The 27,177-nt window shown below is 35.8% G+C and overlaps 1 protein-coding gene across 5 annotated transcripts in view; it reads right to left on the bottom strand.

The window, feature by feature from the left end:
- Positions 1–27,177, bottom strand: part of EDEM3 (ER degradation enhancing alpha-mannosidase like protein 3) — a 71,102-nt gene that overhangs the window by 41,395 nt on the left and 2,530 nt on the right. For 4 of the 5 annotated variants that reach the window (XM_047840733.1, XM_047840735.1, XM_047840734.1 and 1 more), the window contains exons 2-6: positions 24,130–24,175; positions 9,976–10,076; positions 9,412–9,451; positions 4,152–4,264; positions 3,022–3,175 (exon numbers count right to left, since the gene is read on the bottom strand). In XM_047840733.1, the coding sequence (XP_047696689.1) occupies positions 3,022–3,175; positions 4,152–4,264; positions 9,412–9,451; positions 9,976–10,076; positions 24,130–24,175 (454 nt within the window). Of the gene's footprint in view, positions 1–3,021; positions 3,176–4,151; positions 4,265–9,411; positions 9,452–9,975; positions 10,077–14,012; positions 14,197–24,129; positions 24,176–27,177 lie in introns of all 5 variants that reach the window. The other variant, XM_047840738.1, reaches the window with a different exon arrangement.

The raw sequence follows: 27,177 nt of genomic DNA, 5'->3' as shown, positions 1-27,177 counted from the left end.
TGAAAGTCTTAAGACAAAAAGGGATAAATGTATAATAAAGGTTTTATACTTAGAAGGAATTTGGAAACTGGTTCCTCCTGATCCTGTGTTCCTGAGAGTCACAAAGTAGTTCTTAAAATGAATTTTTTTTATTAAAAAGTAGAATTTTAAATTACCTACATTAAATTCATCTATATTATATATTTGCTACACCCATTAAACCCCTAAAATATGTACTGAATCATAATGGAATTCTTACTAACCCTGTACTTCATGGATAGAATCATCTACCTGATCTTAGAAATGAGGTCTTAAATGAAAAACTGGCAAAGTACTTTTAATTACGTTGGAGGAAATGGCATCACATACCGTGGACTACCTCTAGGGTTTATACGCAGGTGGAATAAATGACCATTAACTATTATAGCATTTCTGTCCAGCAAATTTTGGAGTCAAAACCATTAATGTCATACTATCAATTATGCATGCATATCTAAGAGAGACTGACTGTACAAATTTTCATGAGCAAAAGCAGTATTTAACAAGTGTGAATTAAGGAAGGATGGGAAGATACTTATTTTCTGTCTGCAGTCTACTTCTAAAAAGCAGTATCAAAAACTTTGATACTTCAGAGTATAAGAAAATAACACATTCTCTTTATTTTACTATAATACTCTTAGCTACTGTTTTATATTTTACTTTTTTTAAATGTTTATTTATTTTTGAGAGAGAGTGCAAGTGTGCGAGTTGGGGAGGGGCAGATAGAGAGAGGAAGACAGATCCAAAGCTGGCTCTGTGCTGAGAGCAGACAGCCCGACGCGGGGCTTAAACTCACGAACCAAACCGTGAGATCACGACTTGAGCCAAAGTCGGTTGCTTAACTGACTGAGGCCCCCCAGTAGCTACTATTTTAATTCCTTGACTGTTTCTCCTGTTACGGCAAAAGTGAAGACATGCTAGATTCTCCATAATTCAGCACCTCCACTTATAACAAAAACTAAAAATGTTTACTAAAAGTAAATCCAATTACATAAACATCTAGCTTATTCAAAATAACTTTGTTTTTAATTTTAATATGCCAAGAAAATAAAAAAATCAACAAATAAGTTTAACCATACTAGAAAGCAAAGAAATTCACATTAAAACAAGACTCCATTTTTTCTCACTAAATTAGCAAAGAATAATTCATATTTTTGGCAACAGGACAATGACACATATACTTTTATAAAACACAGAGTAACTATAAAAGTAGAACCCTTCTGGAGAACAACTAGGCAGTAAGTACCCAAAGCCTTAAAAAGCATTCCCTACTTCTGTGACTATTTCCTCTTCTAGTAATTTATCCTATGGAAGAAATAAGTAAAATGACCTGTATAAAGACATTCACAGAACAGCCATTCAAAATATCAAAAACTAGAAATTTAAATAAGAGATTGAATAACTAGTCTGTTTTACTTAAAAAAAAAAAAAAGTGTTGGTCACAGTCCACTAAATTGGTGGGTAAAGGAATATATTGTAACCTCCAGTTTGAAAAGCACTGCTCTAGATCATGGTCAGAGGTTTCTTGATGGTGAAAGTTAGTCTTACTTGATTTGTGTTGGGAGAAAAGTTATTCCAGGTAATAGAGATGGCAGGCCTAAAGGCATGGAAATGTAAAAACAAAAACACATACTTTAGGTGTTTGGGGGGACACTAATAGATTCTTCTGTTGAAATGGAACACTCATTACATTGGGTATGAGGTCCTGAGAGAACGTCAGAAAGAAAGCCTACTGCCAAACCATAATGAATTCTGTAAGTTAAAAGATACTCTGTACAATAGGGAGTCAGTAAAACTTCTGAGGGTAGTTTGATAAAAGTTATGTTTTAGTAAGATTAATTTTTAAGCCTCTAAAGAATAAACCAGAGAGAAAAGAGTAAGATTGGAATTTATAACAGTATAGGAACAAAATTATACTGGCTTCAACTAGCATAGCAGCAATAAGGAAAGAAAAAACTAACAGAGCTTGGTAATGGCTGAGGGATCTAACTTGGACAAGAGGGAGAGAGCAATAGTGTTAATAAAGAAATAAATCAGGAGAGAGAGAGAGTTCTTTCCATATTCAATGGCTTCTTTCCCTTTGCTTTAAATATAAAATTTTCTGGGGCGCCTGGGTGGCTCAGTCGGTTGAGCGTCTGACTTCAGCTCAGGTCATGATCTCGCAGTTCGTGAGTTCAAGCCCCGTGTCGGGCTCTGTGCTGACAGCTCAGAGCCTAGAACCTGCTTCAGATTCTGTGTCCCCCTCCTTCTGCCCCTTCCCTGCTCATGCTCTGTTTCTGTCTCTCAAAACTGAATAAACGTTAAAAAAAAAAAAAATTAAAATTAATAATAAATAAATATAAAATCTTCTTGGGGGAAAAAACACAAAACTCCCTCAAGTGACTCTGCTGCCACCTCTCTTCAACTACCAACATGGACACCTAAAAATGAATGGTCCTATATTTTCACCTACTTTGAACCCATCTTTCCCCTTTATTCTCCCATATTACATCCTTTAAGGCTCTGTTTGTGCATCTAATTCTGTTGGTTTCTAAAATACCTCCTTTCAAAGCTCTAAGATTTCAGAATACCATAGCTACTGTGTGGTTCTCTTCCTAACAAGTCTCTGAACATGCTCTACTCCCTCCTCATTCCCCTCCGTCCTGTGTTCTCTCTATATCCTCTCCTCTGGAGAATCAATACCCATGCTTGCTGATGCACCTGTGTTTTCTGCCCAAGTAACTCCAAACCCAAATTCTAGTCTGGCATCTGTTTCTCCCTCCTGCAGCATAATCTATCTAATCTGTTACACAGTGGCACATAAAAGGCTTAAACTAATCAAAATTCTCATACCACTCAAACACAAATTAATTGAAATGTCAATATAAATGTATCATATAGTAATGAAGCATTTTACTCCAGCCTCAAGCAAATGAAGAACAATGGCTCCAATCACAAAAATTCATTTTTTTAAGACAGCAAAGGAAGGATATAAAGACTGCCATATTTTTCAGAATTACTTACTCTTGGATAAGGAAGGCCACTGGTAGTATTGAAAGCTGGTAAAAGTTTGTAACCCAATTGCTTCGCCATTTGGAGAAGTTCATCATTGTACCACTGCATGTACTCGCCTTTTTCTTTCAGCATGATTGCCAAGGAGTGTCCGCCCAACAGACCCCTACGATCACAGAAATGAAACATTATCCACGTTTACAGATACTTTACGTTACCACCTAAAAAGATGTGGTATCTAGTTATCAACAGTTTAGCACACATAAGGAAATTACATAGGAGAACTTGGGTTTTTTTTGTTGTTTGTTTTGTTTTGTTTTGTTTTTTACCTAACTCTGGCTACTCATTTGATGGCAAACCACAGCCAGTTCAAAAAAATTTTAGATGTTCTATCTGCTGTAAAGTGTTTGGCATTCTCTAATACCTTAACATTTCTTATAATAAAGAATATCCAAAAAAAAAGAATATTCTAGAAATAATTTATTTTAACAAGTTTAACATTTGATTCTAACAAATTTTAAATTTAACTTAATTATATCATGAAATCTGTAATTCTTACAGTATAACATTAAAAAACCTCCCCACTCTGTATTAAATGTAATAGATTAATAAACTCTGTGAAATATTTCCTAAACTGAAGACTCACTTTATCTGACAAAAGGAAACATGTTACAATAGCATAAAAGTAACCATTAAATATAAAAATTTAATAACATTGAAACTTGAATTAATAAATCCTATAATTCAGTATTTTTAAATGTTCTAAGAACATCTCAAGTTGTTTAGTCGAAAGGTAATATACATTTAATTTCATTTGGCTTGAAGAGGTATTGGTTAAAGACAGCAAACTATGTAAACTAGCAAAAAACATGAGATATAGCTGATATGCAAATGTTTAACCTCTAGTCCTTTTTTTAACAACATACAGGGATTACCTTTGAGTCTACAACTATTTCCAAAGCCTGCTGCTGTCTGTGTCTGATACAATACAAGGCCATTTCACAGCCTCTGTGTTTCATAATATCCCAACTTTTATCTTTTAAACTTAAGAAATTTCTTGCTTTAGTATCATCAAGAAATAAACAGTATGCCCTAGGCTTTTCTGTTATTAAAGTTACAGCTTTAGTGTCTTACATACTTACCCAAGAACTCTGATGTTTGTTTCAAAGACTGATACAACTACATCATTATCTAAATTAACATCTCTTAAAACTTTTCTCACTGCATCTTCAAATTCTTTAGTTTTATTTAATACCTAGGAGAAGAAAGTTATGAAAATAAAGTTCTTTTCACCAAGTAAAAGAGAAATAGTGTTAGAATGGCTACTAAAAGCAAATTAATACCTTAAGACTCTAAAAAGTGACACAAACAAAATGTTTATCTCAAGCCTATGATAAAAATGTGGTATCTAAACCCCCTCCCCAAATTAAATGCCTACATTATAAGGAATCTTTATACACTTCTTTTTTAGACACATGAAAATATCATTAAGACTTTACAAGAGTCATCACAAAACCAGTTTCTTAATATATAACCCATGACCTAGAGCTGCATGAGACGAGCTCTACTCATCTCACTGACTTGGTTTCCAAGTCAAAACAACTCGAAAACTTTTTACCAAACATCAACTATTCACCAAACATCATTTTAAAGGTTGCTTACTCTTACCTTTATTTATTTATTTATTTTTATTTTTTTAATTTTTTTTTTTTCCAACGTTTATTTTTATTTTTGGGACAGAGAGAGACAGAGCATGAACGGGGGAGGGGCAGAGAGAGAGGGAGACACAGAATCGGAAACAGGCTCCAGGCTCTGAGCCATCAGCCCAGAGCCTGACGCGGGGCTCAAACTCACGGACCGCGAGATCGTGACCTGGCTGAAGTCGGACGCTTAACCGACTGCGCCACCGAGGCGCCCCTCTTACCTTTATTTTTTGAGACAGTGTGCATATATACATGCAAGCAGGCAGGAGAGGGGCAGAGGAGAGGGAATCCCAAACAGGCTCCCCGTAGTCATCACAGAGCTCCACGCAGGGCTCAATCTCACAACCCATGAGATTATGACCTGAGCTCAAATCAAGAGTCCAACGCTTAACTGACTAAGCCACCCAGGTGCCCCTAGGTTGCTTACTCTTGTAAGAGAACAAACACATCCTTCAGAGAATGACTGATCCTAAACCAAACACTACCTGCCATCTTCATCCATGGATGCCCTGAGCCCTAATTGAGGAGGAGTATAATGTTGTGATCAAGAGCAAGCCCTGATTTGAACTCTGGTTCTTTCACTCCCTACCTGTATAATCTCAGTCAAGTGACTTCTGTCTCTGAGCCTGTTCCCTTACCCATAAAAAGAAGAAATACCCACTCTCATAGGACTGATTTCTTAAGTAATATATATAAAGTACTTTCAGTAGAGTGCCTGACTTAATAAGTGTTTAATATCATTGCTGTTATAATTATTATTACCACGAGCATCTAGAATCCTAAGGATTCTATGGATTCTTGCAATGAGCTCCATAAAGTGGCCAATGCATTTCATAGTTGCTTTTTCAGTCTCAATTAAAACTGTGTCAGTGAGCCCTCAGGCTCAACTACTGATGCCAACAGTTAAAACCATAAATAGACAAGACCACTTAACTCAAGTTCTAACTACAACCCATTGTGCTTATTTCTTATCGCACTTTCTAGAGTCACTGACAAGACATTTTGCAGTGACCAGAACATTCCAACTGCCAGACCAGAAAAGCCCTGATATCAATGGGATGCCTAGAAGACCACAACCTACATGCCCCCTTCCCTGCCCATGATCATGAGTTGAGCACCTACGGACCCCCGCCCATGATCACAAGCTGCCTGTTCTCCTGCATGTACCCCCCCCCCCACCTCATTCCCCAACCTCCCCTTATAAAATTCTAGGTGTCCATCTTGCCTGCCAAGAGGTCAGTTGTACTTACCAAGAGGTAAGGCTTGTACTTGCTACCTCCCCCAAGTATCGGCACCCAAAATAAATCTCTTTTCCAAACCCTTCTCTCTTGAGTTATTGACTTCTCAGAGTTTATCAGAGTTTGTTTGCCACCAGTGTTGGTAAACCCAGCCAGGAGCTATGTTTCTGATTTGTCCAGCCCCCTCAGGATTCCCGAGGAGGGAGCAGTTGGTCAAGACAGTGTGCCAGGTCTTAGCTGTTGGCTTCCTGAGTTATGGTTGTGATAGATTGTTCGGTGACAGGTGCACACTTATGTGGTATTTAGACTCTAAATCCATGAAAAACAGTTTTCCTTCACTTGATTGTTTTATCTTTCTGTTTGATAATATTTTCTAGTACTTTTTCACCTGATTCGATACTTTCACTAAAAATTCTAATTTAAGTATAAAACATTCCATAAGAATTTGACTAAAATTCAAATAAAAGTAAAATTCAGGGTAAGTCTTGAGTAAAATATACTATGAAGTCTGGTTTTAAACTAACTGCTTTTCCTTGTCAATCTCCAAGTCCAAGTAAATTCTGCAGCCAACTAGCGCAGATGCATACCTTTTATCACTTTTAGAATAAAACACAACTGTTTCACTCACCCACACATACACTTCTTAGTATCATTTGTTAATCTTATTCTTCTTCCTGAGTCTATCTCCTGAGAACTACTTCCAAGAACTGGACCAGTGTTATTTGTTTCAAAGGAGCATAAAAGTGAAAAGTCTCTTGATCCATAATTAGAAAATTCACTCCAAATCCTCTACTGGTTGATGGGATGGGTTATTTATTTTGAGAGAGAGAGAGAGAGAGAGAGAGAGAGAGTGAGTGAGTTGAGGGCACGGGCAGGGAAGAGGCAGAGAGAAAGAGAGGGAGAAAGAATCCCAAGCAAGCTCTGTACTCTGTGCTGAGCCTGATGAGGGGTTTGATCTCAAGACCCTGGGATCATGACCTGAGCTGAAATCAAGAGTCAGATGCTTAACCAACTGAGCCACCCAGACGCCCTTAGTGGATGACCTTTTAAGCTCCTACGTGATAACAAAGAATGAATTCAGGTCTCTTCCTTTCCCCTATCATCTTTAATTTATTTTGATATCTTTCTTTCTATACATTTCATGGTAATGTAAAATTTTAAGATAAATTTAAAGTTTTAGTTCTTGGCTTCATTACATCAATAGAAACCAGGTGGCTAGAATCAGGAACGGGTTAAATTTAAAGATCAAACTAGGACAACAGAAATTGTATTTAACATATCATGGTATGACCAAAATAAAAATAGAGTTTTATGTACATATGTGATATGTTCTATTAATATTTTCAAATAAATCACAAAATAATCACAAAGTCAAGGCAAAGTAAATTAGAAATATTAATACATGTATTGATAAAATGTACAAGAAAGCACTCCTTTTAAATGTAGGAAAGAAAACTTTCTAAACTACTTTAATTCTTCTGTTTAAATTAAAAAGAAAATGTTTAAAATAGTGTTATGAAGTTACGATGATATGTAATAAGTTACTTAGGTTATTCCTACTTGAAAATACTAAAATTTAAAGAGTTTATATAAAGTACCATTTTTTAAATATTTGTAAGACTTTATCAATCTTCCTTCTTAACCCTTCTTGAGGATAGCTTCAACAAACAAATAGGAGTTACTTATCTGAATCTGAACCAAAGATCAGTAAGAAATAATCCCTTACAGTTAATAGGAAACTTAAATGCCTAGTCTAGGCCCTTCTGAGGTGAAAACAGGAACCCAGAGAAGTTAATAATTTGGCTAAGGTCACATACATCAGTACAGTCACAAAGAGCCCAAACTCAAGTTTATACCCAGGTCATCGAAAGCACGGTCAGCTAACCAGCAATAGCAGCACCACCAAGTGGCAGCTTATGAGAAACAGAGATTCTTGGGCCCTGGCTTCAGTCTATTGGATCAGATTCTGCATATGAGCAAGGTGCCCAGGTGACTTTGTGGTATGTTGGAGTTTAAAAAACACTGCATCAGTATCCAGTATTTCTCAAACTTTAGCATACATCAGAATCATCTGGGAGCTTGTTAAAAAACAGACTACTGGGCCTCACTCCCAGATTTTGATTTAGTATGTCTGGGGATGAGGCGCCAGAATTTTGCATTTCTAACAAGTTGTCAGGTGATGCTGCTGCTGCTGCTGCTGCTGCTGCTGCTGCTGCTGCTGCTGGGATATTTTGAGAACTGATGCCAAAGTATATAATTGGCAAAACCTGAAAGATATCACCTGGGTAATAATTAATGACCACTCAATTAGAAGCCAACAGATTTCTAAATATGGGAAAGTTACACAGACTGAAACCACCTTTTTTCCTTTATTTCTGATAAAAATGTTTTACAGCATATGATATCTGAGATCCATGTTCAAGAAAATCAACTAAGAGCTTACAGAGAGATGATGGGGAACTTGCCACAGAGAAGGATAAAGCTGACAGAATGAGAAATAAACGTAATTTCACCTATGGTCTTTCCTAACACAGAGCTACTGCTCTTTGCTTACTCCACCATGTCAATCAAGGTACATGCGAAGAGTATAACCCAGCTACAGTTACAAATAAATAACACCACTTAGTTCCTCCCAGAGTGGTAATTTGTGCCTCCAGGTACAGAAGGAGGGAAGTGAAAGGGGGGGCGGGGAATGCAGAGGCGAGGAAAAAGAAAATGCCTAGCGAAAGAACAATGCAGAAACAATACTGGGAAGAAAATCTTGGTTCTGAAAATTTTCTGCCACCCCAAAGATTTTTTGTTTTGCTTTTTAAAATATTAATCAGTAGTTGAGATACTAACTCAAAGCTGAGAATTATGTCCTAAGGAAAATCCTGAAACAAGCCTACTTTTACACTGTAAGTGGTCTAAAAGTAGAAAACCAGAAAGATACTGTATTTAGAAATCATGACACCTAGAACTCAATCTTTCTCCTCTGTCATAACAGACCATCCCCAATCAAAATTAATTAAAATGATTTTGTATCCCATGAGCCTGAAAAGGATTGCCCAGAAGTGATCACTTAGTGCCAAAAATCACTGCTGGGTAAAACTTAATTTTTTTAAATGAACATAACCTATAGGAATCCTAATTTAACAATTTTAGTATCACTGTAGTATGCCATGGAACAAATATATCAATGGTGTTTTCTTAATCTCTTTGTATAAAGGGAAGCAACCTTCCTGATTAAAAGTGCCATCACATAAGCTGACATATCTACAAATTATTTCATTATCTCCATGATTTCTACATAATTTCATTTGACATTCACGTGAAATAATCAACTCAACAGTGTGAACGCAGAACACCTTAAATTCTGAAAACTTCTACTTCAGACTTACTGTGTAATGATTGTATTCATATTTGAGTGTACATATTATGAGATTTATAAAATAAGTAAATTCAAGAAGAATCCAACCTACCACAAGAGTGTCCAAAGAATCAATCAGTGTCAAGGAAAATCTAAGAAACAAGTATAATGAGATACAAACCATTAGAGTTCTGAATACTTTATCCATGAATTTATAACTAAAGATGTATCTATGCCTTATTGACTGGTAGTTTCTATTAGCTAGTACTTCCGATCATCTACAGTACAATGTAACTTATAAAAAAGCACTGAAGGCACCTGAAAAACCTGAACATTAATTACATTTTAATGTTCAGTGTATCTACATATCTTTCAAATGAAAATATTCATTAACCCTTTTTAAAGCAAATAAAAACATTAAAGCATCAACACCTTATAATGTGTAGACTTTATATACATTTCAAAAGTTACCTTAACAAACAACTTTTCACTGATTTAAGAGGTAAACTGATTTTTTATAAAAGATAACAGAAGGAAATAAAAGAGTTTAATGTTAATACTTAAAGCAGTCCTTGAAATTTAACCAATCCCCAGAAATACAACTGTAAGCTACATCTAGGAAGCCTGAGACTTGGGACCCAGGAGGTGCCACACCACCCACTGCGTTAATGCTCACTTTCCCAAGGCGTCATCAACGTCACCCCGACTTGGTTCCTGGCCTCTAACACGACCTCTGCAGGTTAAAGGCATGAGTTCATCAGCTGGGTAAGCATGTTCCTGCAAGGAAAATTTTAGTGAGTCACTGAGAAAAATAAGAGAAAGCAAACATCACCCAGGACACAACCTTCTTGCAGTTATTAAAAAAACAGGGTAAGATAAAAGTTAGAAGTTCTACTATTCTTACAGTCTATGGGATCTGTTTTTAAAACTTTAGTTACAAATGTTTGAAAAACTGCTTGGGGAAAAAAACCATACTAAAAAATATTTCTTTAAAAATCTGATAATCTGCTTCTGTTCCACCCAATCTCATTCCCCAGAGGTAACTACTGTTAAGACTGGCATTTATGCTTCCAAATGTATCCACATATATTAAAATACATGCACATATATAATTTACATTTTATTTACAAGCAGCTGCTCACACCATATGCATACACTGCTCTAAAATGCTCTAAAAGTTGTTTACTTAAATCACAGTGCAGTTTTTCCGTGCTAGAATTTTAGGGTTTTTTGGTTTTTGGGGTTTTTTTTAGTAACTGCAAAATGATCACTTAATATTAACTATTATTATTGAGTTCTTATGTTCTAAGCACTGTTCTGTGCAGTTTAGTTCATTTAATTATCACACAGCCCTCTGAAACAAATTCAATTATCCCTTTCACACAGATGAGAAAACTGAGGCCCAGAAAAGTTAAGTAAGCTCAGACATGCAACTAGTAAATGATGAATCCAGAATTCAAACCTGGCAACCTGACTCCGGAGCCTATTACCTTTCATAGTACCTCACAATATTCCAAAGTATAGATACAGTAAAATTTGCTTATTCCTCTATTGAGGAACATATAGGTTGAATGCAATTTTTCACAATATATAAACAATATAATACAATAAACATCTACATATATATATAAACAATATAATACAATAAACATCTATATGCATATATCTTTTGTACATATGCTTTTATTTCTATAGATTAAATCCCTAGAAATAGACCCAGTGGGTCAAAGGTATAAATATTTAATTTTTGATACCTATCAAACTGAAGACATTCCTAATTTACATCCCTATAATACTCTCACTAACATAGGAAATGATCAATCCAATGTAGGATCCAATTCCCTCTGGAATCCAATTCTCTTTTTGATATAAAATAGGGACGTTAGGGGCGCCTGGGTGGCGCAGTCGGTTAAGCGTCCGACTTCAGCCAGGTCACGATCTCGCGGTCCGTGAGTTCGAGCCCCGCGTCGGGCTCTGGGCTGATGGCTCGGAGCCTGGAGCCTGTTTCCGATTCTGTGTCTCCCTCTCTCTCTGCCCCTCCCCCATTCATGCTCTGTCTCTCTCTGTCCCAAAAATAAATAAATGTTGAAAAAAAAAAAAAAATAGGGACGTTAACTGTGTCCCCCCAAAATAGCTAATTTTCTAAATGCTGCTTTTTAAACAATCCATCTTCTCCCTAATTGCTTGAAATACAGATTAGTTCAAAATTGTCTATACACACGTTTCTGTAGTCTCAATTTTGTTCTACAGTCCAATTTGCTTGACGGACCTGTTTCCTACTTCTACTGCCCTACAGATCTATTTCCTGCTCCAGACCATTATCTTGATTAATTTTTGCACCATACCTTGCTACTTAGTATAGCAATTTACTCTCCCCAAATTATTTTTCTTCAAAATTTTCTTAACTACTTTTTCCAATTTACTCTTCTGGAAAACTTTCAATTTTTCTTAAAATTCCACTGAAATTTTAACTGGAAGAGCCTAATTTGAGGAGAATCGATACCATTAACAATTGAGTCTTCCCATCTAGGAATGTCACTACATTATTTCAGATCTTCTTTTATGAATTTAGTTTTCTTCTATAGGTTTCACCCATTTCTTAATAGTTATTAATAGGAATTTTATGTTTGCAATATTATTTTGAGAGGAATTTTTTTTTTTTAAGAATGACCAAGAGAGTATTTCTAATCCAGATGGTAATAAAGCACATGCAAAAAAAATCTTCCCTCTTATTACAAACACACAGAAATGTTGTCAGTGTTGAATTATTTTATGTATGTATGTATGCATGTATGTGTGTATGTATATTTGACAGAGAGAGCCCGAGCAGGGGAGAGGCAGAGAGAGGAGACAGAGAGAATCCTAAGCAGACTCTGCAATGTCAGCGCAGACAGAGCCAGATGTGGGGCTCGAGCCCACAAACGGTGAGATCATGACCTGAGCAAAAATCAAGAGTCAAACCCTCAACTGGCTGAGCCACCCAGGCACCCCTCAATTATTTTAAATACACAGCTGAGCTTAAGAACAAGAAAAGAAATTCTCAAGTACCAAAAGTGAATAATGGGAATCAGAAGATGAAGCTGCAGTGACCACAACATGGGCATTAGAAATAAACAGAGGCTTTAGTGGGAATTATTTTAATGCCCAAAGGGTATGAGAGTTGATGGAACTGGCCCTGCACACATGGCCGAAAGCCAGAGGCAGGTTCTTTAAGTTGGATAGTTGCCTCAGTGAAATTTGACTGGCACATCCCCACCTAATGGCTACAGGTCTTAACAGAAAAGGACAGAAACCAGAAAGACCTGCTGAACTTTATATTTTCTTCTCTGGGGGACAGTCCCTAAAAGATTCCTCTAAAATTAATGATATGATTATGAAAAACATTTAGAGGTTAGATCACTGTGCTCATGTATTTCAATTTCAGACAGTATTTACTGACTCCCTGACAAGAATAATAGGATTAATACATTCATACTGTTCCCCATTCAATTTAGGATTTTTGTCAATTATGTTATTATAGGCGGTCTTTGCTTTCACTATATACAAGTTTCTGTAATTTATTTAAATAAACCCTCAACAACATGGTTCAAATTTCAACCACCGTATGTATATTAACTGCAGTAAGTGCACAAAACACAAACTTCGGTGCCAGTTCTTCGATCCACAAGTCCCTATGTAAGTAACAGATGCTCATCATGATCCGTGATCAACCACACACTTCTTTCGAAGTCTGTCAGTGATGTGATCACTGTGTATCTATTTTTCAGTTCATGCACAGCAAGTGTGCAGTTGTCTCCTTGTCAGCCAGTGGTAATCGTGCATGACAGTTTGATGATTTTACAAAATGGATCATCAACAAAGATTAGCCAACAGAGATGAAAGTTCAGCAAAGAAATGAAAAATGAGGACACTGAAAATGCAAATGGAACCGAACGTAAATGGGGTATAGCACAGCCGGCCACGGAATGTAGAGGACGCCAGATCGCTCCAGAGATGCCGGGTACACAGCTGGAGGAACCGAGTGAAGGCATAATTATCTACAAAGATAAAGAAAGTAGTTGCGACATAAAGGGTGAAGATGTCACAAGGGAAACGATACCTGCACAACGCTTCCCATTAAAGAAATTCCCAGAGGTATTTCAGGGTACGTAGTGCAAAGGGTAAAATTTTTCAAACGGATCCAAATTTTGAAAGGGGGACAATTCACCACCGCACACAGAAGATGCGTGCTCTGTTATTTTAGGTCACACAGTGAGATGAAGGCAAGCCAGGCAAGAACTACCGGATCCTCTTGTTAGCTTTTGCAAAGAAGTGACACTTCAATTTGCAAAGTCTCTAATATTTTGAATATGAGTTTTGCTATTTTAAAATCTTCTCTGTATACTTATAACCATCAGAAGAGAATTTAAATGTTTTTTTTTTAAAGGCTTATTTATTTTTGAGAGAGAGAGAGCATGAGAAGTGGAGGGACAGAGGGAGAGGGGAACAGAGAATCCAAAGCAGGCTCCATGCTGACAGCAGCGAGCCTGATATGGGGCTCAAACTCACAAACCGTGAGATCATGACCTGAGCTGAAGTTGGACGCTTAACCGACTGAGCCACCCAGGTTCCCCAAGAATTTTAAATGTTTTGACAAAGATTTTAAGATGTTTATAACATTTCTATTCTGGTCTAGAACCATAATTCTCACAGTTGCTAGTATTAGAATTTTACCTTAAGTAGTAGTCAACACACACCATTTTTCTGTGGCTTCTCCATTCCTGACTTTTTATTTTGATTCAGCTATTGGTTGCCTGGACATGTCCTCAGATAGGTTTTTGTTTGTCGGTTTGAAAAGAGTGTCAACAGTGTTGTTACTTCTCTGGTATTCCTGGGTTAGGATGTCTCTTGTCTTACACTTGAAAAATAAAATGTTTATAAAATGCTTGAGATGTATTTTCTTTCCTTCAGAAATCTGAGGATACTGTTCTACGACCTTCTTGCATTGAGTATGGCTACGGCAAAGTTTCTAAGACTAGTCCGACCTTTTTTTGAATGATCTGTACGTCCTATACTTGTATGCCCCTATGGTTCTTAATTCTTGAAGTTCAGCAGAAAAACTCCCAGTTCCACGTCCAACTCTATCCTACTGCCTCTCACTAAACTCAGTTATCTATATTCCAAATCCATAGCAGCAGAAAAACAGAATAAAGGATAGGACCACTAAACACATGGTTAAACAGAAAAGGAAGGACAAAAAAATAATAAAGTAGGCTAAAGAATACAAAAAGCACTGAAGACTGCAACCCTTCAGGTATTTAAAAAAGTGCAGTGCTCCATAATGATTCATTTCCTGAGGAAAGGATTCCAGACAACAACTGCTTGCACTATAATTAGAATCCGCATGCAGCTACTAATTTCTGAATTGAACATATTGTAATTTTAGTATTACATAAAATTTTTAGCATAAATTTCTAATAACTTTTATAGGTCTTTTAACATATTAAGATCCTAATTTCTTTTTTAGTATTAATCCCAACAGAACTATGATTTCCCAGAATGCATACTATTTTTGATTGCTTAACTTTCCTATTTAGCACATAAACAATTAGAAGTAACTAAAAAAAAGTGGTATCTTTTTCAGCTTGCCGAGGTATTTTGCAACTTTGTAAGAGATCATTCAAATGTTAATTGTAAAGAGTTCCTTACTACCGTAAACCACCACTTAGAAGCCTTCATACTACTATTTTTAGGGTTTCACAAAAACACATACATGCGCAAACATCTCTATCTGAAATTAAATATGAAACTCAAACCCCAGGCTTATCTAGATAAGAAAAACATTAATAGCAATTATAAGCAGAATAATCAAATTAGGGAGCTTTGAACCACATGTAAAAATACTTCACACCCCCCTATTTCAAGATTAAGGATAAAAACAAAACCACAGCCTTTTCTTTGGGTTGACCACAAAGTGAACTACAGTTGGTTTGCATCAATCCAGAGCAGTGCATATGTGGCAAATAAGCAGCCATGATTACACTTCAAACATCCTGTCTATTTGAGGTACAGGAATACTTTCTCTTCACAATATGTTGCCAGAACAAGGGATAACTACTTCATACTGCTATGACACAGAACCACGAAACACACTTAACGATTATCACTCAGAAATAAAACTCAGGTGAGAAAAGAGTCCTACACAAAATAAGTAGAACATGTGCCTAGCTAAAAGCAAGAGCAAATACATAAAACAAAACAGAGTAGGCTCTCCATATCAGATTTTAAATTTACGAGAGCACTGAGGTGACAGAACCCTGCTCTAAAATACTCAAGTCAAAGCAGCATCAAACACTGACTTTAGTAAAACCAATTCTGAAAACAAAGGGAAGAGACTTTATTTTCCTAAAAACATCAAAGGCATTATTTATAAAAGTGAGTTATTAAAAATATCAAACCTATTTAATTTCCAAAGCTATACACATTTTTAAAATGTCGTATTCCATATCCTTCTTCTTAAATACCTCCCTCCTTGAGGCAGATAAGGTATTCCTCCCCCCAAAAATGAACTGATATTTAATATACCACCTCCCACATACTAACAGCATATGCTAATTACTGATTGAACTGCATAAGTTTATCTGTTCTTTTTCACCCCAAATTTTCCTATTCTCTTTTGTTCACTACATTCACTTATTAAAACATTTTTCAGGTATCAGGATTTCATTTAGCTATCAGACTTACTTCCTACATTGAACATTTGTTGTCCTCTTACAGAGTGTACTTTATGAAATGTTTCTCAGCACTGAGGAGAAACAAGTAACAATAAAAGTGCAGCTGTCTCATAAGATTTAATCTCTACAGAGCAGAATGTTAGCATAAAGTATGTACTCAAAATTACATGAGAAAGAAGTTTCCAATAAATCAATTGATTTGGTTTTTGATCAATTATAAAATAACTTATGAAATAATGTTACATGAAATGAATAAATGATAAATAATAATGTTGTTGAAAAGTCCTACTACTAACAGACTTTTTAGGAAGATTATATCAATAGATTTAGAAAAAGCATTTGACAAAATTCAATATTCCATAATGATGAAAACTCTCAGTAAACTAGAAATGAGAAGAAAGTTACTCAACCTATTATAGGACATCTTATGAAAAACCAACAGCTAACACCATACTTAATAGTGCAAGCTAACTGCTTTCTCCCTAAGCTTAGGAGAAAAGCAAGGACCTTCCCACTTCTTTTCAAAATAATACTAGAAGTTCTAGCCACTGTAATAATAATGAGAAATAAAAGGCACATAGATCAGAAGGAAAGAAGGAAAAGTCTCTTTGCAGATGATGTGATTGACAATGTAGAAAGTCCTAAGGAATTTCTCAAAAAAAAACTACTACAAATAACAGGTGAATTTAGCAAGGTTGCAGGATACAAAGATCAACTGACAAAAAGTTATTGTATTTCTGTAGAACATCAGTGAACTGGACAAACAAATCTGAAAAACTACAACTTACAAAAGCATCAATATATGAAATATATGTAAGTTTAATAAAAGATATATAAGACCTGTACACCGAAAACTACAAAAGACTGTTGACATTAAATAAGACCAAAATAAATGGACATGGATACCATGTTCGTGGAATAGAAGACTCAATATTGTTAAGTCAAACTCCCTAAACTGAGCCATAGATTCAACATAATCCCAATCAATAGCTCAACAGGCGTTTTTGTAGAAATTGACAATATGATGCTAAAATCTATACAGAAATGCAAAGAACCTAGAATACCCAAAACAATTTTGAAAAAGAACAAAAAGCCAAAAGACTTACATTACCTGATTTCACAACTTAATATCACACAACAGTGTGATATTAGTATAAAAATATTCAGATCAATGGGAAAAAATACATGCACATATGGTTAACTAATTTTATATAGATATCAAAGTAATTCAGTGATAAAAGGATATCCTTTCAACAAACAGTGCTGGAATAATTGGATATCCACATAGAAAAAAATATAAATTTACCTTCACCTCATTCTATATATAAACACTAATTCAAAATGAGTGATAGATCTAAACGAACAAGTTAAAATTATAAATCACCTAGAAGAAAACAAGAAAATCTTTGGGATCCTGGGCTAGGCAAATATCTTTTAGGCAGCATATAAAAGAAAAAAGAAAACTGATCACAATTTAAAACATTTGCCCTTCAAAAGACATTGTTAAGAAAATGAAAAGGCAAAGCACATATAGGGAGAAAATATCTGTGATATGTAATATAGGTGAGAAAGGATATCCAGGATATATAACTCTTATGACTCAGCAATAACAGGACAAATGACTTGATTTTAAAATAGACAAGAGATATGAACACAGGCTTCACTAAAAAAAGATATACTAAGCACACAGGAAGATTTTCAGCATCACCCGTTATCAGGAAAAGTCAAATTAAAATCACAAGAACATACCACTACATACCCATTAGAATGGCTGAAATTAAAAGGACTGAAAATACAACGCACTGGGGAAGATGCAGAAACTTTTATACATTGCTGGTGGGGAATACAAAATATTACAGACACTTTAGGGAAGTTCTGTAGTTTTTTGGTTTTTTTTTTTAAGTTCATTTTATTTTTGAGAAAAAGAGAGACCAGAGTACAAGCGGAGGAGGGGCAGAAAGAGAGGGAGACAGAGAATACCAAGCAGGCCCTGCACTGCCAGCATAGAGCCTGATGCAGGACTCGAACTCACAAACCATGAGCTCGTGACCTGAACCGAAAAGAACAGTTGGATGCTTAACCAACTAAACTACCCAGGCACCCCTGCAGTCCTTATTAAGTTAAACGTATTCTCATATAGCCTAGCAATCCCGTTCCTAGTTGGGAAATATATGAAAATATATGTCCTTATAAAAATTTGCATGCATGGCAAATTTTCACGGCAGTCTTTTTAATAGTAGCCAAACACCAGAAACAAGCCTAATACTTATTTATCAATTGGTGAGTGGATAAACAAATGTGTTCTATCAAGTCAACTGAATACTATTAAGCAACAAATAGGAACTACGGTTAAGCAACAATTAGAACTACGGTATATCCAACAACATAGATAAAATCTCAAAAGCATCATGTTAAACAAAAGAGATCTGAATCAAAAGACTATATTCTATACGATGCCATTTATATGAACTCCTAAAGAGGAAAAACTGTTGTGCTGAAAGCAGATCACAGGGGTTGCTGGAGGTCAGAGGTGTGGAAAAGGAACTCACTGTTAACACGAGGAAGCTTTGTGACCAAAATGTCATATGTCATGACTGTGGTGGTCATTAAACAAATGTATACAACTGTCAAAACTCAGAATTGTGCACTTAAAGATTTTTGTCTATAAATTATACCTAACTAAACAAACAAAAAAAACCTGTGTTCTACCAAGTTAAAGTCCTATATAGAGTATCAGAGTGTCATGATAAAATATCACAAGAGAACACTACAGAATTTGTCATTTTGGCAGTTTTAGGATGCTCTAGAAGTACAGACCAAGGAACACTGGTTAACAAAAAGGTAGTCCCACGCTCCTCTACACACAAAAAAGGCACATTTAAGCTCCTAACTTAACTCCTCCCAGCCATTAGCACTGCTTTTCAGAAAGCACTTTATTTACAGAATTACTCTTTTTGATGAGCAAACTATCAAAAAGAAAACATCGGGTACAGAGTTTCCAATGTGGAACATGAAGATGTTCTGGAAACAGACAGTAATGGTTACACAACATGCTGAATATACTTCATGCCATAGAAATGTTCACTTAAAAATGGTTAATACGGTAAATTTTATGATACTTTTTACCACAATAAAAAATGTTTAAAGAAAGTAGTATTAGGGGAAAAAAGTAATTCTAAGAAAACTTACACAAATCTAGAAATTTTTAAGGAAGTTATGCTTTAAAACAGTTCCTTTGGTTAATGATAAGGACTAATCTACTGTTTCTTTGAACCGTGCTCTCACAAAATCAAGCTTAAAAGTGGTTATTAGGTATGATTCCACTGAGTTACAAGAAACTGTTCTTACCAACTCTTTTAAGGTTTATTTGTAACGTTTAGGGCTCTACCAAAGTACAGGTTTTGTTTTGTTTTGTTTTACAACTTGTAACAGTTTGAGTTGTCTACAGTAACAGGAAAAACCTCAGGAGACAAATATCAGGTCAAAGAGCTCAGATCCAAAACGGTTCTGCATTTGGTGGCCTAAATACATGTCATTTTGTTGTCTAACTTAATTTGCAAACTAACCTCAGCACAAATACTAAAAACATACTAACAGAAGCGCTAGAGTGGCTATGGTCTGAGGTTAAATTAGGCCACACAAGAACTGCCAAAACAAACATCAAATTTCATGTTATTTGGGGGGAAAAGAAAGCCATCTGTGCAATTTATTGTGGATGAACTGCAGTCTGATTGGGACTAGAGATACGTCAAACATAGTTGTTATTATACTAATATTAAACCAATATTGATAAAATATTTTGGTTTTAAAATATTTAAAATCAGAAAATGCCTGGACATAACAAAAGATGGCAGAGTTGTATTGCCCTACCTAAAGCTGGCGGGGCACTGTTATCGAAAAATAACATTTGCAGAACTTGGGGAATCCAAAAACAAAAACAAAAACAAGGAAAGGAAAAAAATAAGCTCAAAGGGTACATGCCTAGAACAGAAAAGAATGTGTGTTTTAAAGAAGTTCTAATCACAATCTGAGGAACGAGTTTAGAATCTAGATGAAGTTTAGGAGGGCAATTTCAATCTCAGGCAGAGAATGGATAATGATAGTATTAGTAACAATAACAGCAAACTCTTATACAGGGCTTCCTATTTGCCTGACACTAGTTCTATGCACTTGAATGACATTAACTTGTTTAATCCTTACAATGGCAGTGTGAGGCAGGCAATAACCACTGGAGAGAGATGAGGAAAACAGGCTCAGGGAGATTAGTTAACTGTTTCATTGCAACCCAGCTGGCAGGTGACACAGCTACCTTAGGGTGTCCTGTCCCATTTCCAGACTTCTCACTTGCTCTTTATATTGTATTCTTTGGAAAATACTGTTTTCCTACGAACTAAGGAAGTTAAAAGGAATTGCTCTAAACGTGCACTAGAATGGAGAGTAATATTAAGGAGGACTAGTGAGAAATGAAAAGATTTCACCACTTATTAACAGTCCACTATGTGCCAGGCATTTTATATTTCGGCATAGTAGGCAACTAACTACAACAAAAGAAGTAAACTTCTAGATCCCAAAATTCACCATAAACTCATATCTTTAATGAAGTTTGTTAAATGATTTCTTTGAATTTATGAGGCAAAGATATATCATAATAATGAAATACAAAAAACCCCACTATTTGATTACATCTTGACAAGAATACAATTCGGTTCTTTAAAAAAATTAAATAAGCATTTGTGTACCAGGCATGATTTTAGGCACAAGACCTATAAAAGATGAATTTATTAAAAATTCATTAAAATCATATTATTAATCATAATATTAATCATATTAAAATGATCCCTGTTCTCAACCATCTTACAGGCTACATAGGAAGACATTGCTCAGAGGGTTAAATGATCTGTTTAGGGTCCCAGCTGTTAACTAGCCAGGAAAGAATTAGAACTCAAATCCATCTAATTCCAAAATCTATATACTTTTGCTCTACAGCAAGCTAACACTGTTTGAGTACAGTAACTGGAAAAAATTTTCAACTGACTTCAAATAACAAATATAGAGCACCTGGTCTCTATTTAATATTTTAGAACTGTTTCAGGTTAGCTCAGAACTTGAAAAGGGGAAGTGAGAATTCTAGACCAAATCTTATGTTACAAATTTCACATAAACTGAGCATAAGTACATTACAAAAGTCACTCATGTTGTAAAAGAGTTGAACGTTTAAAAATATCTATTGCAGGGGCACCTGGATGGCTCAGTCTGTTAAGTGTCCGACTCTTGGTTTTGGCTCAGGTCATGATCTCATGGTTCGTGAGTTCAAGCCCCGCATCAGGCTTGGATCCATGCCTCAGATCTCTCTCTCCCCCTCTCTCTGTCCCTCTCCCGCTCACTCTCTCTGTCTCTCTTGAAATAAATAAACGGAGAAATAAATAAATAAATGATAAAAATATCTATTGCGGTGGATTGCAGATGGGTGTGGATCCACCAGAAAAATGGAAGACAGTGTTAATTCCAGGAGTTCCCAATCTTTGGGGTTGAAATCCCTCTCCTTTAGATCTTATAAGTAGGCAGGTATACTAAAGTTTCCCAGTTAGGATCCAATAAATAGGAACTACACCAGGAAGTCCTCTGAGAGCTGTTCTCAGTGTCTGCTTTGTTATAAACCCACTTACTACAGTGCATTCTATAATAGGAAAAAATGTATTGATAAAACTTTCTGCCATTTACCTAATAAGAGACATTAAAGATACTGTGATTTACAAAGACAGGATCCTCTTCACGGTGAAATGTACTAAACTGGGGCACCTGGATGGCTCAGTCAGACTTCAGCTCAGGTTATGATCTCACGGTTCATGAGTTTGAACCCTGCGTTGGGCTCTGTGCCGACAGTTTAGAGCCTGGAGCCTGCTTCGGATTCTGTGTCTCCCTCTCTCTCTGCCCTCCCCCACTCACACTCTGCTCTCTCTCTCTCTCCCTCTCTCAAAAATAAAATAAACAAACAAACAAACTCTAAAAAAGAAATGTACTGAATTGATCCAGCTATTCAACTTTGGAACCAAAAGTATGCATTTATGAGATGACTAAGGTTTGAGGGTATAGCATGGGTCCGTTTGACCACCTCAAAACTATTAGCTTAGCTTTTTTAAATTATGCTTGGCTCAAATAGAATTAACCAGAGAGAAATAATTTTGAAAGAAATATTAAGGAAATGGCCAAGAGCTTTAGATATGAATTTAAAACTGTGTTTTCAATATTGCAAAAATACCCGAAACTTCATTACCATTATTTTCTAAAAACCTTTTAAAATGTGGGGTGCCTGGGTGGCTCAGTTGGTTAAGCGTCGACTTCGGCTCAGGTCATGATCTCACGGTTCGTGGGTTCAAGCCCCGCATTGGGCTCTGTGCTGACAGCTCAGAGCCTGGAGCCTGTTTCAGATTCTGTGTCTCCCTCTCTCTCTCTGCCCTCCCCCACTTGTGCTCTGTCTCCCTCTGTCTCAAAGATAAACATTAAAAAAAAAATTTTTTTTTTAAAAAAACATTTTAAAATGTGCACTATAGAAAGGAACAGGAAGTATCAAATATAAAACATGCTGAAACAATACAAAAATGCATAATGTATGTACTTAGATGTTTATAAAGATGTTAATATATGAAGATATTTGGGTAATATATAATGTAAAAATGGATTCACAGAATCAGTTGTAAAATACTTAAAGCAGAATCAAAATGAGTTCTTTGCCAAACTTTTCCCAACTATATTTCATAGGCCTTCATGTTAAAAGAAAATCTGCTAGCATATTTTAAAACGTAAAAACAAAGTCATAAGTATTCTCAGAATAATTTGATTACTCTTTTCAAAATGACACACATTTACCCAGAAAATTTTCTTTCAACTCTCAAATTTGCCCTGCTAGTTCATCTTTTTAGAAATTAAACACTTTTTCCCTGGAGTCTAAGATCATTGTATTAAGGGGAAAGAGGCACAGAGAAGTAGGGGGGCAGTTACAACCCCCTCAGCCCTACTGTCCCCCAAATGGCTCCCCTGTGCTGTGTGGGGATTCATTTTTTTTTTTTTTTAAGAAAGAGAGAGCATGAGCAGGGGAGAGGGGCAGAATCTTAAGCAGGCTTCATGCTCTGTACAGAGCCTGATGTAGGGCTCGATCCCACAACCCTGGGATCACGACCCGAGCTGAAATCAAAAGTCAGATGCTAAACTGATTGAGCCACCCAAGCACCTGGGTATTAATTTTTTTCTTTTTTTCATTTTTAAAAAATATTTATTTATTTTTGAGAGAGACAGAGTGTGAGTGGGGCAGGGGCAGAGAGAAAGGGAGACAGAATCCAGAGCAGGCTCCAGGCTGTGAGCAAGCTGTCAGCACAGAGCCTGACGCAGGGCTCAAACTCACAAACTGCAAGATCATGACCTGAGCCGAAGTTGGACACTTAACCAACTGAGCCACCCAGGCACCCCTTAAATTTTTAATTGTGGTAAAAATAAAAAAAAAACATGTAACACAAAATTTACCATTTTTAAGTTCAGTACCATTAAGTATATTCACTGTTGAGCAACAGATTTCCATAACTTTTTCATCGTGCAAAACTGAAACTATTTCAACCCCAGTGAACACTAAGACATTTACAACAGTACAAATCAGTGTATCTGAAAAGCAAAATATATTCAAAGACCACTATGAAGACAAATTTGGACAGAAACTAGGTCATATTCTGTCTCTTTTAAGCAACGGTTTTCTTCAGAGTAATAAAGTAATGTTGCAGTTTTTTTTAATTAAGAGAATAATTTCCCTGAAGGCCAGAGAGAACATCTTATTCATGTACATCCACAGTATCTAGCTATATAAACCACTCAATAAACACTGTTGATAGTACCAAAGGAAACAACCTAAGTACCAAGTTTCATAATCTAATTCAATTTTTACCTATTTAATAAACTGGTCCTCTAAGAACCAATTACCAGGGATACTCTATTAGCCTCTGCTTGCACTGTTTTTTAAAAACTTCCTTTAAAATAATATGCTATTAATTCAGGTTTCAAAATTCCCAGGTGACTGTGCTGATACAACCATCTGCTCACATAAATTATGTCAAGATAAGCCTTTTACTTACCATATAGTTACCGTAAGCATGATCAAACATTTCCAGTACTTGATTCCTAATTTTAAAAGAGCAGAAATAGAAAAAAGTTAAGAACATTCTATTTATTGTTTTTCAAAAAGCTACAGCTCCTTCATACACGTGCACCAATTAAAAAACAAAAGAAAAAAATAGTTAGAAAAAGACATAAACAGAGTCAAGAAATAATCAGTGTGAATAGACAAGCTTTCATGAAACACACAGAGCTAGGCCAAACTTTTACTATTCCTAGCAATTTATGTAAAATTTACCTTATGTTCCCTAAGAAAACTGATAAATGATGGATGCCGTGCACAGAGAAGGAAGTCTGATGCTGAAAAACAATTACCTCTTAAAAAAATTATTTAACATATCTGTCTTAAAAGGAAGAATATTGCTGGAGACCTCCAAAAGAAGAATTGTTACAATTTATTGCTTATATAGAGTATATATACTCTAGCAAGAGAGAGGTGGGTGTGTAAGGATATGAAATAACAGTACTCTAACAGCTTCTACTTTCCCTTTTAAATAAAATCACTAATGCTTACTTTAATACATATTTATTAATACATATTTGTTCACACTTTCAAAAGACCAATTTTATGATTTTACGATGTACTCTCTGCTCCTTTAAAAAACTGTCAAAAGTCAAATAAATAATATTCATCTCTAAAATGAGAAAAATAGGGGCGCATGGGTGGCTCAGTCAGTTAAGCATCCTACTTCAGCTCAAGTCATGGTCTCAAGGTTCGTGAATTTGAGCCCCATATTGGGCTGTGCACTGACAGCTGGATAGCACAGAGCCTGCTTCTGATCCTCTGTCTCCTTCTGCCCCTCCCCTGCTTGTTCTGTCTCTCTCTCTCTCTCTCTCAAAAAATAAACATCAAAAAATAAATAAAATGAGAAAAATAATCCTCAAAAAGAAATTTGTGTGTTTTGGCTATCTCTGTGTCTTAAAATCCCCAAGATGACTGTTTAAAATGGAGATATCTGATCCCCACATCAGATTTACTAAGTCAAAATCTGTACTGTCTGGACCAACTAACTAGTCTTTCAATTAAACACTCTCAAGTTTGGGGTCTTAAGAACTATACAAAAAACTACAAATGTTTTATGTTTGTTTGTTTGTTTGAGAGAGAGCAGGAAAGCACACAAAGCGCACACACAACAAATGAGGGGCAAAAAGAGTGGGAGAGAGAATCTTCAGCAGGCTACAGGCCCACACTACCATAGAGCCTGATTCAGGGCTCGATCTCACGGTCCCTCAGGACTGTGAAATCATGACCCGAGCTGAAATCAAAAATCAGACGCTTAGCCAACTGAGCCACCCAGCTGGCCTTGTTCTACATTTAATGTTATGGTTTGACAAAGCCAAATATCTAAATAATTAGCAAAGGAAAAATAATTCGGTAATCTTTTATTAATGCTATTATTCCCAAAGTTCCAATCACTAATAGCAAGAACTGAAGAAAGTGTTAGAGAAAATGGCTGGGTATAATTTTATTTTACTTCCTGTTATGTTGAAATTCTCATTTTAAAAACTGTAACCATGGATAATGAAACACTGGTAATAATAAAGCTAGCAGGCAGAAAAGAACTAATTTCCAGATCCTGGCTATAATGACCAGCAAAATCAAGCACACTCAAAATTTACAAACTGAATAAGGCCTGGCAAACTTTTTATGAATAATCATTTTAAAACAAGCATTAAAACAAGATCTTATCACTTTGCTAAAACATTAATTCTGTATGTGTTTATATGTATGACAGAATATGGACCAAGTTATCTCAGAAAACTATGGAGTATCTTAAAGAATTCTTCCATACATTTCTTTATTATATTACAAATGATAAAGATCTCTCAAATTAGCTAATAAACAACCAAAAACAATGTTAAGATTTTCTTTTCAAGCACTGATATCAACAAATGGAATAAGGAAATCCTTCTTCCTTTCACCGAAATGGAATCAATACAAGATTATTGTCAAGAGGTACAAATTCCTTTAACTGGCAATGGCACTGCCCAGACACACGCATTATAGATAACATAAACTGTAACTCGGTAACCCAAACTTCGTAAGCCCTTGATTTTCATGATTATGAATAAATCACGACTGCATATGAGAACGTGTTATTTTCCAACCCTTACATTTATGCAGTACATGATCATCAGATTTCACAACACATACTTCAAAGTGGAGATACTTAATGTCCAGTTCAGTGCTCTCTCTCTCCTACTTAAACACGTAAGTCTACAAAGTCATATTTAAATACAGAATGGTAGATAACTATACTCAACAGAAAAAAAATGTCTCTAAGATGGTTTTATATCTATTCAACAAGTGAATAAAAATATGTTGGAAATCAGATCCATAGTTCAAACATTATGTCTTTTTCTTCGCTTTAAAATAATTTTTGGGGGCGCCTGGGTGGCGCAGTCGGTTAAGCGTCCGACTTCAGCCAGGTCACGATCTCGCGGTCCGTGAGTTCGAGCCCCGCGTCAGGCTCTGGGCTGATGGCTCAGAGCCTGGAGCCTGTTTCCGATTCTGTGTCTCCCTCTCTCTCTGCCCCTCCCCTGTTCATGCTCTGTCTCTCTCTGTCCCAAAAATAAATAAACGTTGAAAAAAAAAAATTTAAAAAAAAAAAATAATTTTTGTAAGTCAGCTTTATCTAAAATTACACTGCCTGCCAAGGTGCTATAGAAACTGCATTTATACTTTTTCTTTTTAATGAAAAGAGAACATTAACAACTGCTGTAATATTTAAATCACAAAAACAAAAACAATGTATTCCAGGAAGGATAAGACTACATATGACCAAGTAAAAATTCCATAAACTGTAAGCAATTGAGCAACTCTTTACTATTAGTGATAATTCCAGTCTGTATCATCAGTTTGGCTTGGTAGGATAGGAAAAAGGGTGGGGCATTTTATGCTTTTTATCATAAATCATTATTTGGGCTTTAAAAAAAAAAAATCATACAGGTAAACCTAATGAATCAGAGTTCAGGTTCCCGAAAATTCCCAGAGGGGAAAGCAATCA

This window comes from Prionailurus viverrinus, chromosome F1 (assembly GCF_022837055.1).
Source record: "Prionailurus viverrinus isolate Anna chromosome F1, UM_Priviv_1.0, whole genome shotgun sequence".
NCBI classification, from domain to species: domain Eukaryota; kingdom Metazoa; phylum Chordata; class Mammalia; order Carnivora; family Felidae; genus Prionailurus; species Prionailurus viverrinus.
Note: the sequence above shows the minus strand (reverse complement) of the source record. Positions and strands in the feature narration are given on the sequence as shown.